The following is a 20585-nucleotide window of genomic DNA, read 5'->3' as shown; positions in this document are numbered from 1 at the left end:
TAGGTGCTGGGCTTTGGACATACATATTTCCCACTCTAGTCAGTATCAGACATATACATGAATTCATGCTTGGTCTGATATGAGTAGTGAATTTGTGGCATGATAAAGATCCCCTTTTGGGTGCCAATCCAGAGCAGAAACATTCCTACTGATATAATAGACTTGAGGACAAATTCTGCACTCTATACTAGTGTAAATCCAACATGTGTCGATACATCGGGGTGCACAAGCAACATACAGTTTGATTTAATATTCTCCTGGCACCAATATCTTATGCAAAAATAGCCTTCAGGACTCAAATTTAACTAGGTAATTGTAAGGGACCTTGTAGCCTTCTAGGTCAGTTCCTTTACACGTTCTGAAATTTTTGGGACACTGCAGGATGGAACTGAGGATAATTGGAAGCCAAGGGAGGTGGAAATGGCCATGAAGAAAAAAAATTCTTTAGCAAATGAAAAGGAAACCAGAAAAGAGGATTCTAGTCATCCTGCTGTGTATCTTCCTCCTCCTACACTTGATATGAAAATAAATAATTCCCAGCAAATAAATGATTCCCAGCAAATTTTTGCTTTGACAGCTGTACTCATCATTTACATTACATAACTCTCGGGATGATGGATTCAGATTGGATGGGTCAGAAAGCTTTCAGCATCATCACTAAACATATCAAGTGCCAGACTTCCACCATCCAAGTGTGCTGTGTAAATTGTTCAGATGTAATTATTTTCCACAATAAATACAGCATAGAGGCTTTTCTAAAGACTGAGTGATGCAATATGAACCCTGCACAGTCTGGTCTGTCTGCAGCTATGAAAGTTTAAAGCAGAGGAAAAGGAAAATTAATTATTAATTTCTAAATCAGTTAAGTCCTCTCTGAGGGCCAAATTCTACCTTCTGAGATATATTTGGTTCTTGCAGGCTGGGGGCATTTGCCTAAATCACTCTATATTGATAGCACATGTTGATCCTACTGGGAAAGGGTTAAATTTAAGGCCATAACTCATTACTTGTCCCATCAGATATAAGGAAGAGGCTTTCTCGAGAGGGAGGATGTAGGGTGTGGGCTGAAGAAGAGCCGTGGGTGCAGTCATGCCTGGGCAGAATCTGCAGGTGGTGTCTGTTTCTAATTTTCTTTTTTTTGGAAAAAGAGCCAAACTTCAGGGTGCCAGTGAATTGCTAATTTTATGTAGCGTGTGGAATTTGTTTTAGGGATGATTTGAAAAGGCAGCTTCCTGCTCAGTCTTCCACTGTAGCCAAGGAATGTTTCCAACTTGGACCTCTGAAGGCAGAATTTGATCCTAGCTTTTCTACATGTGTTTGAAGCTGCCACTAGAGGGTTTGGTGGCAAGTCTAAGAGAAACCTGTTGCAAACGGATAATGTCGAGATCCTGCCAGGAGGAGGCAGCAGCCTGCATGTGGGGTTGCAGGAGAGAAAAGGTTGATCTGGGGATATCCACTTTTTCAAGCTGAATAGTTCTATGTATAAGAAAGGAACTAACTGATTTTCTTGGGATCCAGATTGCAGCAGCCTTGCATCAGGACAAAACTTACCATGTATGTAATTGTGAAAACGGATACGTTGCCATTCTCTTTTTCCCTCAAGAATCTCAAAAGACAGATAGATGACAGTCACTGATTCCTACATCTCTCTCTTTGTTGCCCTGTCACTAGGTGGCTAGGGACTGTCCCAATATTTAATACTGTGTTCTGCCTTCCAGTTGATGTATGATCAAGATGCTGTTTGTCCCAATATTCGGGTAGGTTGCAGGCACAGGGATGGCAAGCTTCCTACCTGACTCTGACTTTGTGGAGGCCCCCAGAAGTGGCAACATGTCTCTCAGCATTTAGCCTCAGAAACAGCCAGGCGGGCTCTGTGTACTGCTCCCACCCCAATGTCCCATTGTTTTGGAACCATGCCCAATGGGAACTGGGAGGGTGTCGGTTGCAGATGGAAGCCACAGCAGCAGCACGCAGAGCCGCCTGGCTGCACCTCTACCCAAGAGCTGAAGGAGGGACATAACACTACTTCTGGGAAGCTGCCCAAGGTAAGAGCGGCTTGGAGCCCGCACCCCCTTCCTGTGCCCCATATTTGAGCCCTCTTCTGTATGCAGACTCCCTCCTAGAGGCAGCACCTGAGCCCTCCTCTTAGTTTCTTATGGTGCCCATCTGTATGCCTGTGGTTGCCTACACCCTCACTCCCTATGTGTCCTGATGTTTTAGTCTTCCATCTGGTCACATGACTGGCAGGCTGAAAAGCTGAACACAGTAGTCGTATTAGCAAGTCTCCCCCCTTCAAATGAAGAGAACAGTTGCACTTAATGGATCCTCTGTAACCTGAAGGCTTTAAATCCAGATTTGAGGACTTCAGTAGCTCGGCCAGTGGGTATGGGGCTATTGGAGACATGGGTGCATGAAGTTCTGTGGCCTGAAATGGGCAGGAGATCAGACCAGATGTTCATGATCTTCCCTTTTGGTCTATGGGCTCTGTCTGGTTATTCTGTTTAGTTCCAGATCCTAGAAGAAGCACAGTGACTAGCTCTTTGTCTGCGATGATTGAACTCTGATTTTTAATTTTATTGCCAGCTATTGATTTATCTTTTCTTGGCTGTGTTTTGTTTTCAGATGCGGGTTCTGTCAAGCACAAATATTACAGTAAGTCCATTTTCTCTTCCTAATTAGATAGAATTTTCAATTATAAATTAACAGTTTACAAAGTGAAATAATTAGAAAGTAAATATTATTCTAACAAGTATCAGAGAGACAGCCCTGTTAGTCTTTATCTTCGAGAACAACAAGAAGTCCTGTGGCACCTTATAGACTAACAGATATTTTGGAGCATAAGCTTTCGTGGGCAAAAACCTGCTTCATCAGATGCATGAGGTCGTGGCGGGGGGGGAGATTCAGAAGAGTATTTAAAGAGTGGGGTCCCAATAAAAGGGAGGGCCAGAGCTGACAAGGTCAATTCAGCAAGGTGGAAATGGCCCATTATCAGTAGTCGGTATCAAAACAGATAAAAACAGGTCAGATTAGACAGGCCCATTGTCAACGTCTAATGGGGAGCTGTTAACACCCAGGGCTGAGAAGCTGCTTTTGTAAGGGGCCAGCCACACTCAGTCTCTGTTTAATCCTTGGTTGATGGAGTCAAATTTGCAAATAAATTTCAGTTCAGAGATTTCTCTCTCCATTTGAATTTTGAAATTTCTTTGTTTTAGGACTGCTACTTTTAAATCTGTTACTGAGTGTCCAGGGAGATTGAAGTGCTCTCCCACAGGTTTCTGTACATTACTGTTCCTGATATCTGATTTATGTCCACTTATTCTTTTACACAGAGACTGTCCAGTTTGGCCAATGTAAATTTGTAGTGGGGCATTGCTGGCACATGCTGGAATATATTATTTTAGTAAATGTGCAGGTAAACGAGCCCTTGATGGTATGGTTGATGTTAGGTCCTGTGGTGATATCAGTGGTGTAGATATGTGAGCAGAGTTGGCAGCAAGGTTTGTTGCAGGGGTTGGTTCCAGGTTTAGAGTTCCTGTGTTGTGAGAATAATTGTCAGAAGCAAGTATATATAACAGTTCTCCTCTCTTGGAGTCTCCTTCATAGTTTTGCATAGGGCTGCCCATCTGGTCAAACGGGTTCAATTATTTTCTCCCAATAGCAAAAATAATTTTTGGGGCTTGTTTCCCCTAGTGGAACACAATGCCTTAGGCCAGGTTTAACCTAAACTGAAAATTCAATCTAAGGTATGCAATTCCAGCTACAACACTTGCATAGCTGGAATCAATGTATCCTAGATTGATCTTTCTGGCTGTCCCCACAGTGGGAGGTCAATGGGAGAAACTTTCCTGTCAACTTCCCTTACTCCTTGCAACAATGAGCAATAGCAGAGCTGAATGTCAGGCCCTGATGGTTCCATTGTATATGTCCCCAGTAGGAGCACTAAATTGAACCCTAGAATATCAATCCTGAAGAAGTGGATCTTCTGTTAAGTAGAGATGCGCCCTCAGATAAGTTCTTCCATCAAATTTGTCTTCCCTCCCTCCCCTGCATCCCCATAATCTTTTTTGTATATCCTTCCAGCATCTTTTCTGCAACTGCAATGTAGGAGGTGACATTCAGTTGACACTTTACAGTTTTAGTAAGAAAAAGTGGTATCCTGAGTAGTGAAATACAATTCCACCAATTCCTAATTGGATTGTCTGGTTGGTTGACTGGCATACATGAATACACTCTGAAAGATAAATTTTACTCTGAGCATAGCACTGTAGATCTTAGGAAAGCACATTACCTTGGAGAACTTGAGGACCGGAGTCTGTCATCAATCTAAACATCTGATGTGACCCTTTGCTGCAAGCAATGTAGATATCCTGTTCCTCAGGGCCAGTGCATTTGTGCTGACAGATCTGCCAAATTGGATGTCACTTAAGAAGAAATAAAGATATTTTAGGTCACCCACCCAGTTTCTTCAAACACCAGCCACCTAAAAAGGCAGCTTTGTAGCTAGTTTGTGTCAAAAGTTGTAAGTGATATTGTAAGGACTCTGCAGGGATGTATTTTAAAACAGATGCTTGTGCCTGTGAAGCAATATCAGAAACCCCTGACCGTGCACAAGTAGGCATGCATTATTTTGGTCAGGATGTGGAAGCTTGTGTTGTCTATTACTGCAGTGCGATTGGCACCTTCCTGATCTAACAGCTATCTCTGTTAATATCCCTATATTAGATCCCACATACAAGTCTGCAGTTTTTATAAATGTTGGCAGTGGTTAAAACAGTTTGTGGCATGTTTCAGAGAAGTAGCCAAGTTAGTCTGTGTCTTCTAAAACAACAAGAAGTCCGATGGCACCTTATAGACTAACAGATATTTTGGAGCATAAGCTAACAAAGCTGGTCTTTGCCCATGAAAGCTTATGCTCCAAAATATCTGTTAGTCTAAAATGTGCCACAGGACTTCTTGTGGCATGTTTGTCAGTGAAGTGGAAATCACACCACAGCTGGCTGAGCCAAGCCACAAGCTAGTGTTAACGTGTCACAACAAAAACACAGGGGTTATATGCTTTATATAAATCTGATGCTTGTCTGACATGGGCCTTAAAATTTTGTAGTCTGTGATGTTTTGTTGAAGGAGTCATCCTGTGAATGTAAATGCAGTATGAAGGAAGGTCCAACCTACAGTATGAGCAATGTGTTCTCTGGCGCCTTTTAAGGTAGCAATTCAGGCAATTATTGTTTGGGGAAGGGGATACTGCATCATGGCATAGCTTTCCCTCTCTGCTCCCTCCCCCCCAACCCCCACCATTGCTTGCTTGCTTTGTCTTTTTAGTAGTGACCTTGAATTTCTGAAGCAAACATGAATGAACTTTCACTATTGTTGGAAACATTTAGGTTGATTTTGCAGCCTGCTGGTTGGAGAATATAAGCTGAGTGTCCACTGGGTATGTTGCAGTGATAGAATTACATTGTTGTATAGACCTGGCCTTATTGTTAAATCTTTGTTTTGGTTTAAATATGTACTGGCATAGCTGTGGTAGGCATGTGAAAAACACTCTTCTTATTGAAGTAACTCTGCAGGCTAAAGACACAGTTTCTGGTACAGTCTGTCATTAAGGGAGGTAGTTTAAGTGCATATATGTGAACTATGTCCTCACTGGCAGTTCTGTCGATACGGCTATGCCAGCAAAGTCTTTGTAGTCTACATAAACCCTAATCTCGGATCTCTGGGATTAGCTATTGAAAACAAATATTAACAAAAATGTTAATAAATTTTGCTTGTTTTGGGGTTCAATAAAGCACCAAGGTTTAAGTGGCTAAAGTTAAGAGGTAAACCCTCTCAAGCTTCTTTCTCCTCCTCTATCCCCATTGGAGCGACAGGTTCATTTCAGAGGCTACAGCCTGGCCAAGCAATGGCCATGTAGCCTTGTCCCCCACATGAGGAATGCCTCATGCTGCTCCATGTTTCAGGTGTGGAGTCATGCTTGTGCTTACCCCTATTACGTGAGTCATGTCTGCAGCACTCCAATGCAAACCTACAGCTCCTCCCGCTGCCATCCCACAACGGAGAGGGCTGTCTGATAACCTGGTGCAGACTTTCTTGGATCTGCTGTGTGAGGACGAGACTGAGGCTAAGTGTTGGGGAATGCACCTAGGGGATGCCAGAGAGTGGGGGCAGGGAAGGCAACCTGATGTTGCATCAATGCATTCCCCAACACCTCTGGGTGTCTCTTCTAGAGGTGGTATACCCAGGTATTGAACCTAGAGTGCCTCTGGGGAGTTAAGGGACCCCTCCGTGAAGGGGTGGCAGGCAGCCACCAAGACATGGTGTTATATATTGGAGCACCGCTTTAACCGGTAAGGGGTCCCTCCTTTCTATCCCTTGTCTTCCATCCTAGTGACAATACATTTTCATTTATTTACTTATGTATGTCAGACAGTTCTCCCCCTCTGCTCAGCTGGCCTTCCTCTTGTCTGTCTCCTGACTGATTGGCACATGGGAAATCATAATCAATGTGACCATTATTGAACTTCCTGCCTTCGGCTCAAAAGAGTCAAAACAATTTAATTTCAGTAATGTTGAAACCAGAGTTTTGATATTTCCAAAATGCGTTGAATTTCAATAGTTCGTTCTGCAAAATATGTCATTGTTTTGACTGTTTGTCCTATGTAAGCATGAAAGAAAATTTCAAAATGCTGATATTTTTTATGAGACAGAAATTCAATTTTCCAGCCATGTGTTATTATGTATGTGTTATTAGAAAATCAGTCATTTTGGAGCTCCTAGGGGTACCAGAGATAAATTTAAAAAAATAAAGAGTGCTTATTTAAATCGTAGTTTTCCTTTCAGTCATCTGTATCTGAACTGTAGTGCTGGGTCTACACTTGCCCCCAACTTCAGAGGGGGCACATTAAAGGGCAACAGGAGGTTACTAATGAAGCGCTGCGGTGAATACGCAGCACGTCGTTAGGCTAATTCTCCCCTGCTGCAACTTTGAAGTGTCAGACTTTGAAGTGCTGGCATGCGTGTGGCCAGTGGCACTTTGAAGTGCTCATGCTACTTCCAAGGCCCTTTACTTCTGAAAATTTTGTAGACTAAAAGCACTGTGAAGTGCCTGTGGCTACACACGTGCCTGCACTTCCAAGTTTGATGCTTTGAAGTTGCTGCAGGGGAGAATTAGCCAAATGAAGTGCTGCGTATTCACCTCAGCACTTCGTTAGTAATCTCCCTGATTACCATGCCCACTTCAAAGTTGGGGGCAAGTGTAGGCAAGCCCTAATAAAATTTCAGCTGAAATAAATCTGTACATCTCCAATAACTTGATGAGTGCGGTGTCAAATTACACAATCTGAGGTCACAGCCCCAGCAGCTAAATTCACATGAGAATGAAGAGCTGTGAATAATGCATTGCCATATCTCCTGATTAATTTCTGGACAGCTGGACTTTTTTTACCTTGCAGGCCTTATGTATCTGTTCCCAGATCTTCAAAAATAGCATGGTAGAATTAACAATCCATTTTTCCCTGTCTGAAATGAAGATATTTTCATCTGATTTAATATAGGCTGTGATGCCACTTTTAGATCATCCATCAGGCTGTGCCTTTTATGCAAATGAAGTGAGACTGGAAGTCAAGTTGAGTGAGAAAAATGCTCTGAACTCTCCAAGTGCTGATAGACAGTTCTCTGCAGCAGTGCTCCTCCCACTGTTTTGCAAAGTGACGCCTCATGCTCCTTCCATTCTGATTTCTCGTATCATTTTAATGAACTGTGCATTTGGAGAGGTTCCAAGGGCAGCATTTAGTGGGGAAGGAACAAGTTAAAAGCCACTTAGAAAAACTAGATGTACATAAGTCCATGGGTCTGGCCGACCAATCTAATTAGCTTGTATGATGAGGTAACAGGCTCTGTGGACATGGGGAAGTCAGTGGATGTGATACTTGAATTCAGTAAAGCTTTTGGTACAGTCTCCCACAACATTCCTACCCATGAGTTAAGGAAGTATGGATTGGATCCAGAGACTATAAGATGGCTAGAAAGCTGGCTTGACAGTCAGGCCCAATGGGTAGTGGTCAATGGCTCAATATCTGGATGGCAGTCAGTTTCAAGTGGAGTGCCCCAAGGCTCGGTTCTAGGGCTGGTGTTGTCCACGTCATTAATAAAGATGTTGAACGAGGGACTGGATTGCACCCTCAGCAAGTTTGTGGATGACACCAAGCTAGGGGGAGAGGTAGATAGGATCCATAGTGATCCAGATAAATTGGAAGATTGGGCTAAAAGAAATCTGATGCAGATCAACAAGGAAAAGTGTAGAGTCCTGCACTTGGGACGGAAGAATCTCAAGCATTGTTATAGCTTGGGGACTGACTGGCTAAGCAACAGAACAGAAGAAAGGGACCTAGGGATTAAAGTGGATGAAAGGCTGACAATGAGTAAACAGTGTACCCTTGTAGCCAAGAAGGTCAATGGCATATTGAGGTTCAGCGGAGGGAAGCGAAAATGATTAAGGGGCTGGAGCACATGGCCTATGAGGAGAGCCTGAGGTATTTGGGCTTATTTAGTTTGCAGAAGAGAAGACTGAGGGGTGATTTAATAGCAGTCTTCTCCTTCCTGAAGGGGTGCTCTAAAAGGGCTGGAGAGAAACTGTTTTCAGTGGTGACAGACAGCAGAACAAGGGGTAAGCGTCTGAGTCACAGACTGAAAGGAGTAGGTTGGATATTAGGAAAATCTACTTCACCAGGAGGGTGGTGGAGCACTGGAGTGCATTGCCAAGAAAGGTGGTGGATTCTCCATCCTTAGAGGTTTTAAGTCCTGGCTTGCTATAATCCTGGCTCGGATGACTGAGTTGGGGTTGATTCTGCTGGAAGTAGGGGGCTGTACTCGATGACCTCTTGAGGTCTCTTCTAGCTCTGTGCTTCTATGAAATGTCTTTCAGTGTAAAGATAAAATATCATAATGAAGTCTGTCAGTTTCCACAGCTGTCACCTATGAGTGAATACACTACGCGCTCAGACTTGTTACAAGCCAGCCAGTTTGTACATTTGGCTATTGTACAAGTTGTCATTATTCCTGAGGGTCAATTTTTCCTGCTAAATATCTGTGTGTATCTCATGTAGATCAGTGGGTGCACTGTGTGTGTGTATTTGCTCATGCGCATGGACATGTACATGTGCGCTCACTCATAGGAGTGTATTATCTGACCCTGATTCTCATGGTCAGTAGTCTGCTTGCTATTAACTTATTCTGCTCACCTTTACCATTTTTTGCACCCTTTTATATGAACCATACTGTGGAGTATAAACATTCTTTCGCACCAAGATGAGAAATGACTTAAGATTCCACCTTGCAGCTTGGTTGAATGAGAACTGAGGTGAGTGTAAGCAGGAGGTAGAGTGGGAAGCTCTGCAATAGCATCATGGAGGCATGAATGGGGAAGTGAGTGAGAGAAGGGGAAAGGCAGAGAAGCAGAGAGGTGGGGAGGGCTGGGTGCAGTGGTGAGTAAAGGATTTCAGGCATGACCTTGTGAAGAAGGGGCAAGTGCAGTCTACTGTAATGATACCGAAGGGGGAATGTTAGCCAAAAGCAGGATGGCCGGAATTAGAGGGAGGTGTGAGAATGAGGCAGAAGGTCCTGGGAGCTATGGTGGGACATGGGGGAAGAGCTAGGACACAGGAGCTGCGTCTACACGTGCACGCTACTTCGAAGTAGCGGCACCAACTTCGAAATAGCGCCCGTCGCATCTACACGCGTCGGGCGCTATTTCGAAGTTAACTTCGACGTTAGGCGGCGAGACGTCGAAGTCGCTAACCTCATGAGGAGATAGGAATAGCGCCCTATTTCGACGTTCAACGTCGAAGTAAGGACCGTGTAGACGATCCGCGTCCCGCAACGTCGAAATTGCTGGGTCCTCCATGGCGTCCATCAGCTGGGGGGTTGAGAGATGCTCTCTCTCCAGCCCCTGCGGGGCTCTATGGTCACCGTGGGCAGCAGCCCTTAGCCCAGGGCTTCTGGCTGCTTCTGCGGCAGCTGGGGATCTATGCTGCAGGCACAGGGTCTGCAACCAGTTGTCAGCTCTGTGTATCTTGTGTTGTTTAGTGCAACTGTGTCTGGGAGGGGCCCTTTAAGGGAGCGGCTGGCTGTTGAGTCCGCCCTGTGACCCTGTCTGCAGCTGTGCCTGGCATCCCTATTTCGATGTGTGCTACTTTGACGTGTAGACGTTCCCTCGCTGCGCCTATTTCGATGTTGGGCTGAGCAATGTCGAAGTTGAACATCGACGTTGCCGGCCCTGGAGGACGTGTAGACGTTATTCATCGAAATAGACTTCGATGTCGCAACATCGAAATAAGCTATTTCGATGTTGGCTGCACGTGTAGACGTAGCCAGGGCCAGCTTAACTTTGGCACCTTCTTGCCGGGTAGCAGAAGGATGCCAGGGTTGGTGTGAGGGTGTGAAAAAGGGCAGGAGGAAGGGAGTAGGGCAAATGGTTAGGCTGCTATGACTTTCTGGACTAGCAGCTGCCTGTCGTTAAAGGATTGCAGTGCCAATAGGCATTCCATCCAAAGGTCACTGATTTATATCAAGAGTTATGCCTCATGGTTAGATCTTATGATGTTGCCTGGATGGCTGGAGACCACTGAACGTGTTATGTGCTTCCATGATATTGGCTACGTCTACACTAGCCCCAAACTTCGAAATGGCCACGCAAATGGCCATTTCGAAGTTTACTAATGAAGCGCTGAAATGCATATCCAGCGCTTCATTAGCATGCGGGCGCCCGCGGCACTTCGAAATTGACGCGCCTCGCTGCTGCGCGGCTCGTCCTAACGGGGCTCCTTTTCGCAAGGATCCCGCCTACTTTGAAGTCCCCTTATTCCTGTCAGCTCATGGGAATAAGGGGACTTCGAAATAGGCGGGGTCCTTTCAAAAAGGAGCCCCATCGGGACGAGCCGCACAGTGGCAAGGCGCATCAATTTCGAAGTGTCGCGGCCGCCCGCATGCTAATGAACCGCTGAATATGCATTTCAGTGCCTCCTTAGTAAACTTCGAAATGGCCATTTGCTTGGCCATTTCGAAGTTTGGGACTAGTGTAGACACGGCCATTCTGTCCTAAACCAAGGCTGGTACCTTATGGAGCAGGATGCCTGCCAGGGACAGGTGTCTAATACTATCCAGACATTGTGCTTTGGATTTTCCAGGGGGGTCTCTGCTATCCTGCTCTCATTGTTTGGAAGTTGAAGATGATTATCACTGGGAAGTTGGTAGGCCTGTGGAACTGACGGTCAACAAAACTGGTGGGGTATCCACACATAAAATACGTTCTGTTGCCAGTCTGTTGACAAAACTTGGCACTTCCACAACAGCGTTCTACCTCTCCGTGATAAGGAATAATGCCTTTGTCAGCAAATTCTGTCAACAGGAAAGCTGTGTGAATGCTTTGGGGACCTTTTGTCAACAGGCAGGGCTTCTGTTTCACCAGGCAGCCCTGCTTGCTTAGCTTTTGATCCACTGTTCTGTCAAGAGAGGGCCAGGAAGTCTGGCCGCTCTCTGTCGACAGCACCGATTGCTCTCCTGATCCACTTTTGCGTGTGGCCGCACTCTGTCAACAGACATTTTGTCGGAAAATCTCTTCCAACAGAAACATCTGTCAACAGATAGATACATCTAGTGTAACCTGGAGTATAATGTTTCCTTCTAGCCTTAGTCTTCATGAATCCCTGGGGTAAGTTCAGTGGAGTTATGAAAGATGAATTTGCTACAGACTATTTTAAAATGTGAATCCTCAAAGAGATACAAATTGTTCAGACATTCCTGTGTCCAGTGCCTAAATGATCCTGTGCATTTCTCCATGCTGAATTTTTCACTGATTGATCATTTTTATAATCTGATTTAGCACACATTGTTCTATCCATTTGGGCTGTTACATTATGCAAAGATGAATTTGACTATAAATACTCTTTTAAGGAAATAAGTGACATTTGGAGTTCAGATTATTTTGTTATCACTTGCAATCTTCTGGTGCATACACAAATAGCAGGTGGTATGATATGAATTTTTTTCTGATTTTTTTAACCTGTTAGTAATGGCTTATCTTTTCAAAACAGGGAAATCTCAAAGGAGAAACTTTGTCTTGGTTGGTGACCTTGGTCAAAATTCCCCTGTTATAGTGGGGTCTGTACACCAATATACCTACCTACCTTCTTCCTCCCACCCAGAGCTGGTTGCATTGTAGTGGGCCATGAAGTGATTCCTGGAGATGCATGCAGGGAGTTTTGTGTGAACATATCTTTAGATATAAACTAGTTCTTGTGACATTTGTTAGAGTCTTGGGAAATAACAGGTGTTACATCAATATCAAATGATTATAGTTTGTTAGGAATAATCTTGATGAGCTTTTAGTATAACAATTTTTAATAAAAGGTAAATTATATCAATGTTTGTATATGCAGATGTGCGTTTTCTTGCTTGCTTACTTGCTTGCTCAAACAAAACAATTAATTCAAAATCATCTTCCTCTTGTGAAGGATATGGCCTGTATGCTACTCTAGTGTTTCTTAAACTTTTTAAGACCACAGAACACCACACAGTAATACTTTTTATGTGAAACACCAATGAAAAAAATTGTTGTAAGACCCAAAAAAAAAAAAACCAAAACCAAACCCAAACAGGAACATATACAGCAAAACCAAAATGAAGTAATTTAATCAAGTATCATAGCGATGGAAAAAGTAACATTGTATCTGGGTTTAGTAACAGAAAATATATACCATCAGGGTATTTTTCCAAATCTTCACAGCACACTGTGAGTTGTTCATGGAACACCAGTGTTCTGCAGAGCACAGTTTAAGAAAAACTATATTACTCTGCCCCTTGAACTTTCATATTCTCTCATCACTTTAAAAAATACCATCATGCACACACATTTAACCTTCAAACCTACTTCTTTTAAAAGGATCTCAAATTGGTCAGCTATGCAAGTGTCTTGCTCTATTTCAGTGAAAGTTCTGTTCTAAGTAATGCTCTGTCCTCTGATAAATATCTTGGCTTAATTTATAAAATGGCTGGACTGTTGCAGGTACTGTACTGTATCCAAGAAAGACCTGCCTAATGTTACTTAGGCTGTGTCTACACTGTGAGACAAAATCGATTTTAAGTCAGTTAGCCTGATTTTTCCAAGTGCCTGTCCTCACTGTAAACTTCATTAGCTGTATTTATGGAGGACTAAAATCAACATAATATCAAAATCCTAAAATCATAGTAACCTGACAGGTATAGCGTTCAGTTTGAATTTCAAATTCCAAATGAAAGCCAGTGAGGATGTGGCATGTCTTTAATTTGAATTCATTAGCCTCCACAGATGTCCCATATATGCCCCACAATGTCCCACAGCTCTCTGCTCTGGCCTCTTACATCTCCACATCTCTAACCTGGAACCAATCCCTGCAACAAACCTCGCTGCCAACTCTGCTCTTGTTATGGTTTATTCCCACTCTAGCAAGATAAATGCAGAAGCGGGGGCCAGCAAATTACTTCTAAAACCTTATTTACCAGGTTTTGGTATAAACTTTTCCCCCAAAATTCTAAAAACCTTAGATTTTGGGGATAAAATTTGCTGCCACCACCCAAGTAATAATGAGGAAACCAGGGAGAGACTACTTGGGAAATCTTAGCCCCAAAAGTAAAAACCAGGACACAAACTTGAACCAATACCAAGTTAATAAAAAGAAAAAGAGAGAACTTTTATTATTACAACAATATTTGTGTTGCAAGCCTTATGACTAGATGGAAGAGTTACAAAGTAAAACACATGAGGAGTCTTCACCATGGGCCTAGAACTTAGTTACAAGGAGAGTAAAAGAACATTTCTAAAAAGTGCACAGACATTAGATCCCACTTCCCAAACCATAAAACAATAAAGGCTAATGGATTTATTTAAACTTAACCCGACTTATAGAAGATTGGAGGGCCTGTTTTTGGAGGGAGATATTTTGTCTCTTTCCCTTATGGCTGGAAAGAAGAAGAAAAAGACAGAGAACAGAAGAGGGAGGAGCCAAAATTTAATTTTTATCTACATTCCTATAGGCCAACCCCACCTGGCTAAGGAGATTAACCCTTTTACTTCCAGGCTGCTGGCTAACCCTTATGATTATGACACACCCCCCCAAATCACAGACGGTGCTGGACAGCCTTTGGCCACACTGGCTGTGATTTCTACCTGGAGGTTTGAGATAAGACATAAAAAATAAGTACATGCACACATTACATTATTAGCAACTACATGAGAAATAAAATGTTTTCACACACGTGGAGTACCAACACAGATATAGAGAATGTTCTACGTAACTGAGTCCAGAAATTCCTTTTGGGAGAGGGCGTTAGCTGCCTTGTTAGAGGCTTCTGAAATGTGCTGGACATTGAAGTTAAAGTCTTGGAGTGCAAACTTTACTGAAGGAGTTTTTTGTTGTTTTTTTTGACTGAATGAAGCCATTGAAGAACAGAGTGGTTAGTTTGAAGATGGAAGCGTTGCCCCCACACATATGGTCTTAGCTTCTTTAGAGCACATACAATTACACAGCACTCTTTTTTTGAGACAGACCAGTGTCTTTTTTTTCAGACAATTTTTTGCTGAGAAATACAACAGGGTGAAGTTGTTGATTTGGTTCTTCCTGCATTAGAACTGCTTTTATTCCCCACTTAGAAGCATTTGTAGTGATGACAAAAGGCTTGTTATAGTTTGGGGTTTTTAGCACAGGCTTAGACATAAGAGCCGTATTGAGTTGGTTAAAAGCTTTTTGGCACTGCTTAGTTCACTTGATCCTGTTGGGTTGATTTTTTTTGGTTAGATTTGTTAGAGGTGCGGCGACCTTACTGTAATGTGATACAAATTGCCTGTAATACCCAGCCAACCCTAAGAAGGATTGAACTGTTTTTTTGACTTTGGGACAGGCCAGTTTATTATAGCCTGTACTTTGGCCTGCAGAGGATTGATAGTGCCTTGAAACACCACTGCCACCATGTCATGGCTTCTTTCCCACTCTAGCAAGATAAATGCAGAAGTCGGGGCCAGCAAAAGTACCTCCAAAACCTTATCTACCAGGTTTTGGTATAAACTTCCCCCCAAAAATTCTAAAAACCTTAGATTTTGGGGATAAAATTTGCTGCCACCACCCAAGTAATAATGAGGAAACCAGGGAGAGACTGCTTGGGAAATCTTAGCCCCAAAAGTAAAAATCAGGACACAAACATTAACCACTACCAAGTTAATAAAAAGAAAAAGAGAGAACTTTTATTATTACAACAATATTTGTGTTGCAAGCCTTATGACTAGATGGAAGAGTTACAAAGTAAAACACATGGGGAGTCTTCACCATGGGCCTAGAACTTAGTTACAAGGAGAGTAAAAGAACATTTCTAAAAAGTGCACAGACATCAGATCCCACTTCCCAAACCATAAAACAATAAAGCCTAATGGATCTATCTAAACTTTACCCTACTTACAGAAGATTGGAGGGCCTGTTCTTGGAGAGAGATATTCTGTGTCTCTCTCCCTCATGGCTGGAAAGAAGAAGAAAAAGACAGAGAACAGAAGAGGGAGGAGCCAAAATGTAATTCTTACCTACATTCCTATAGGCCAACCCCACCTGGCTAAGGAGGTTAACTCTTTTACTTCCAGGCTGCTGGCTAACCCTCATGATTATGACAGCTCTCATATCTACACCAGTGACGTCATCACAGGACCTAACATCAACTATACCACCAGGGGCTCCTTTACCTGCACATCTACTAATATAATATATGCCAGCAAGTTCTAGCAATGCCCCACTGCAATTTACATTGGCCAAAGTGGACAGTCTCTCCATAAAAGAATAAATGGACATAAATCAGACATCAGGAACTATAATGTACAGAAGCCTGTGGGAGAACATTTCAATCTCCCTGGACACTCAGTGACAGATTTAAGGGTGATAGTCCTGAAACAAAGAAATGTCAGAAATCAAATGGAGAGACTGGGAGTGGCTCACAGCTTACAAAGACAGCTTCTCTGCTCTGGATGTTAATATCTCCCCATTAGGTGCTGACAAAGGCTCACATCCCCCTGTCTGATCTGACTTGTTTTTTCCTCCTTTGGTAATTATCGTTGATACTGGGCCATTTCCACCTGTGAACAGACCTTGTCAGCTCTGGCCCTCCCTTTTACTGGGACCCCATTCTTTAAATACTCCTCTGAAACCACACCCCCACTCATGCATCTGATGAAGTGGGTCTTTGCCCACGAAAGCTTATTCTCCAAAATATCTGTTAGTCTATAAGGTTCCACAAGACTTCTTGTTGTTCTTGAAGCTACAGACTAACACGGCTATCTCTCTAATACTTGTCACCCCAGAGAGATTGAAGTGTTCTCTGACAGGTTTTTGTATGTTACCATTCCTGATGTCTGATTTGTGTCCATTTATTCTTTTACGTAGAGACTGTTCAGGTTGGCCAATGTAAATTGCAGCGGGACATTGCTGGCACATGGTGGTATATATTATATTAGTCAATGTGGAGGTGAAAGAGCCCCTGATGGTGTGGTTGATATTAGGTCCTGTGATGATATTGCTGGTGTAGATATGTGAGCAGAGTTGGCAGTGAGGTTTGTTACAGGGATTGGTTCCAGGTTATAGTTACTGTGTTGTGGGCTATAGTTGATGGTGAGGATTTGTTTAAGGTTGGCAGGCTGTCTGTAGGCGAGGACAGGCCTGCCTCCCAAGGTCTGTGAGATTGAAGGATCATTGTCCAGGATGGCTTGTAGATCACTGATGATGCACTGGAGGATCTTTAGCTGGGGGCTGTATGCGATGGCCAGTGGTTTTCCCTTGTTTTCCTTGTTGGGCCTGTCTTGTAGCAGGTGGCTTCTGGATACACATCTGGCTCTGTCAAACTGTTTCTTCACTTCCTTAGGTGGGTATTGTAATTTAAGGAAAGCTTGGTAAAGGTCTTGTAGATGTTTGTCTCTGTCTAAGGGACTGGAGCAAATGCCGTTGTACCATAGTGCCTGGCTGGATCGTGTAGTGTGCCCTGGATGGAAGCTGGAAGCATGTAGGTAAGCATAGTGGTCCGTGGGTTTTTGGTATAGGGTGGTATTTATGTGACCATCGCTTATTTGCACAGTAGTGTCCGGGAAGTGGATCTCTTGTGTGGACTTGTCCAGGCTGAGGGTGGGGTGGAAACAATTGAAAGCACAGTTGGAAATCTTCAAGAGCCTCTTTCCTATGGGTCTAGATGATGAAGATGTCATCAATTTAGTGCAAGTACAGGGGGCACTAGGGGATGAGAGCTGAGAAAGTGTTGTTCCAGGTCAGCCATAAAAAGGTTGGCATACTGTGGGTCCATGTGGGTGCCTATAGCGGTGCCACTGACTTGAAGGTATAGATTGTCCTCAAATCTGAAATAGTTGTGGGTGAGGACAAAGTCACAAAGCTCTGCTACCAGTTGTGCCTCGGTCTCATTGGAGGTAGAATAAACCTGGTTGGGATTCTAGGGGTGTGTCTGTGTAGATTTGTTCCTGTGTTTTTATAGGGAGGATCTTGAACAGGTGCTGTAGTTTCTTTGTGTATTCCTCAGTGGGATCCTGGGAAAGTGGCTTGTAGAATGTGGTACTGGAGAATTGCCTGGCAACCTCCTTTTGGTAGTCTGTCCTATTCATGACGACAACTGCACCTCCTTTGTCAGCCTCTTGGACGACAATGTCAGAGTTTTTTCTGAGGCTGTTGATGGTGTTGGGTTCTGCACGGCTGAGGTTATGGGATAAGTGGTGCCACTTTTCCACAATTTCTGCCTATGCACGTTGGCAGAAGCATTCTATGTATAGGTCCAGTTTGTCATTTCAACCATCGGGGGAGTCCATGAAGAATTCTTTTTCTTTTACTGTAGGTGGGAGGGTACTTGTGGCTCAGTGCTCTGTTCAGTGTCATGTTGGAAGTACTCTGTGAGTCACAGATGGCGAAAGTAGGATTCCAGATGCTCGCAGAACTGTATCTAGTTTGTGGGGGTTGTGGGGCAAAAATAGAGTCCCCAAGAAAGGGCAGATTCTTCTGCCGGGCTGAGTGTGTAGTTGGAGAGATTGACCATATTGTTGGGTGAGTTAAGGGAACCACTATTGTGGCCCCTTGTGGAAACTAGGAGTTTAGATAGTTTACAGTTCCTTTTTCTTCTGTAGAGAAGAGAAATGTGCATTGTAAATCTCCTGTCTTGTTTTAGTAAAGCCATGTGGAGGTTTGTGTGGAAGATTGTTTTTTATGACAATCTCCAGATTTGAGAGCTCTTTTTTGATGTTTTCCTGTTTACTGTACAGGATGCTGATCAAGTAGTTCCTCAGTTTCTTAGAGAGTGTGTGGCACAATCTTTCACCATAATCTGTGTAGTATGTTGATTTCAGTGTGTTTTTCACATTCAGTCCTTCTGGTATGATGTCCCTGTGTTTGCATTTGGAGAGGAAGATGATGTCTGTCTGTACCTGTGCAAGTTGTTTCATGAGTTTGATGGATTTCCACTCAGTACAGTTAAATGCAGTGCCTTGCATGGTGACAAGTATCAGAGAGGTAGCTGAGTTAGTCTGTATCTTCAAAAACAAGAAGTCCGGTGGTACCTTATAGACTAACAGATATTTTGAAGACCAAGGTTTTGTGGGCAAAGACCCACTTCCAATGAAGGCAATGTATTAGCTATACAATTACCAGTTGTAGAAGTAAGGCTTGCAGTGGGGAATATTCTTGTCCTAAGGGTCTTCTTTTCCAGGTCCAAACCTGGCTGTAGTCTGAGATCTTTCAGCCTGACGAATCATTCGAGTTTCAGCGTGGCAACCAACTCTACTTAAACATAGAGTATTTTTTCATAGGAAGCCTAAATCCAGATTCAAGTTCCTGAAAGGGTCTGTGTGGGCAGTCATGATTTTCAGGGCTGTGAAAAGTCTGCTGTCTTTTAGCTGCCCCAAGTAATTGCTGATGATTCATTCGAGTTTCAGAGTAGCACCCATGTCTACTTAGAGTCCTCTTTCTCAGAAGGCCTAACTCAATATCCAAGCCCAAAATAAAGCCTAGGCACACTGTTCATAGGGGCAGGTGGTGGGTCTCCTTTGGCAGTCATGGTTTTCGGGGCTGTCAAACGTCACAATTTTTGAATGCTGGCTATAGTTGGGGGTCTCTTAGCCGCCCCGAGCCATGCATGTTGCAACGGAGGCAATGTATTAGCTATACAATTATCCCAGTTGTGGAAGTAAGGCTTGCAGCGGGGAATATTGTTGTCCAAAGTGTCTTCTTTCTCAGGTCCAAACCTGGCTGTAGTCGAGGGTCTTTTACCTGCCCCAAGCCGTAACTGTGAATGATTCATCTGAGTTTCAGTGTAGCAACTGTGTCTACTTAATCACTTAATATGGCAGGGGAAAGAGGGGAATGAAATATGGGAAGATGGCATCATATACCCACATCTACTTATGGGGCCAGAATGCAACGGGGCTCAGGGAACTGTGGGGTAGGTTCCCACGATACACTGTTGTAGCACTTGATTTAAGCTCAATTTAACCTTTTTGCATATGGCAGCAGTAAGTCAATTTGTGGGGAAGTGAAGATGCTCAAAATCCAACAGATAAAACCCAGCATTAAGAAATCAATTTGAATAAAATCAATTTTATCTCGTAGTGTAGACACAGCCTTAGTATCAGCTGCTTTTGCCTGACTGTTGGGGGAAAGGATCCTGAGGCCTCAGGTTCAGGTCTTGTTTCACTGCTTGCCCTTTAGGGGATTAGCAGTCATAGCTCTTGTAACAGAGAAGGGTTTCCCCGAGGAGATTCAGAACACAGATACATATTACTTATAGCCTTAGGTGTGGCATGTTATAGACAGTTCTGCAAACACACACACACACACACACACACAAAACCACCACCACCACCACTCTTCTGGCTGAAACCATGCCTACTTTCTGATTATACTCCAGGGACAAAGAGTTTTATTCCTTTCATTTGATCTGCATAACTTGCACAATGCTTGAAATATCCGATGAATTGTTGGCTGGCCATTACAACAAGAGAGTCCCTTTCTCTAGCATTTCCCCAATTCCCATCCCTCTCAAAAAGCCCTCTGTAGAGTCAGATCATTGGACTTCTTCCATGGCTTTCACTTAGCTGCCCTCTCCACCATAACTGGCTGCCACTGACTTGCCACAATTTAAGGCAGGAGCTGCAGCCACCAGCAGAAGCTCATTCAGCCTCTCTTCTAGTATTAATCCAGAGGCTCTGTATAAATTTTCCAGACAGACAATGAAATGTGAAACAGATTCTTTGCCATTTTTTACCTCCCGAGAGCCAGACAGACAACTTTGCAGCATTTACTCTTACATTCAGCTGATGGTGTATTTCAGGATGACAAATCATTTAATAAGAGAAAATTCTTCTTGCCTTATAAGCACAGGAGCACCATCCTCTGCTTCTGGCCTGACTGCACTGTCTCTGCAGTCGAATTACTCCATCCTTGTTCAGACCCAACACAGGCTTTTCAATTTCTTGCAGTGGTGAGGGTGCTGCCCTCAGATGCAACAAAAAATGAGGGGTGAATGTGTGATTG

At 43.5% G+C, this 20585-nt stretch overlaps 1 protein-coding gene across 1 annotated transcript in view; it reads left to right on the top strand.

Moving 5' to 3' along the window:
- The window catches only part of WDR64 (WD repeat domain 64), a 139211-nt gene that overhangs the window by 21571 nt on the left and 97055 nt on the right, over positions 1-20585 (top strand). The window contains exon 5 of the mRNA XM_074988638.1: positions 2623-2652. Coding sequence (XP_074844739.1) covers positions 2623-2652 — 30 coding nt within the window. The remainder of the gene's footprint in view (positions 1-2622; positions 2653-20585) is intronic.

This window comes from Carettochelys insculpta, chromosome 3, assembly GCF_033958435.1.
Source record: "Carettochelys insculpta isolate YL-2023 chromosome 3, ASM3395843v1, whole genome shotgun sequence".
Lineage (NCBI taxonomy): Eukaryota > Metazoa > Chordata > Testudines > Carettochelyidae > Carettochelys > Carettochelys insculpta.
Note: the sequence above shows the minus strand (reverse complement) of the source record. Positions and strands in the feature narration are given on the sequence as shown.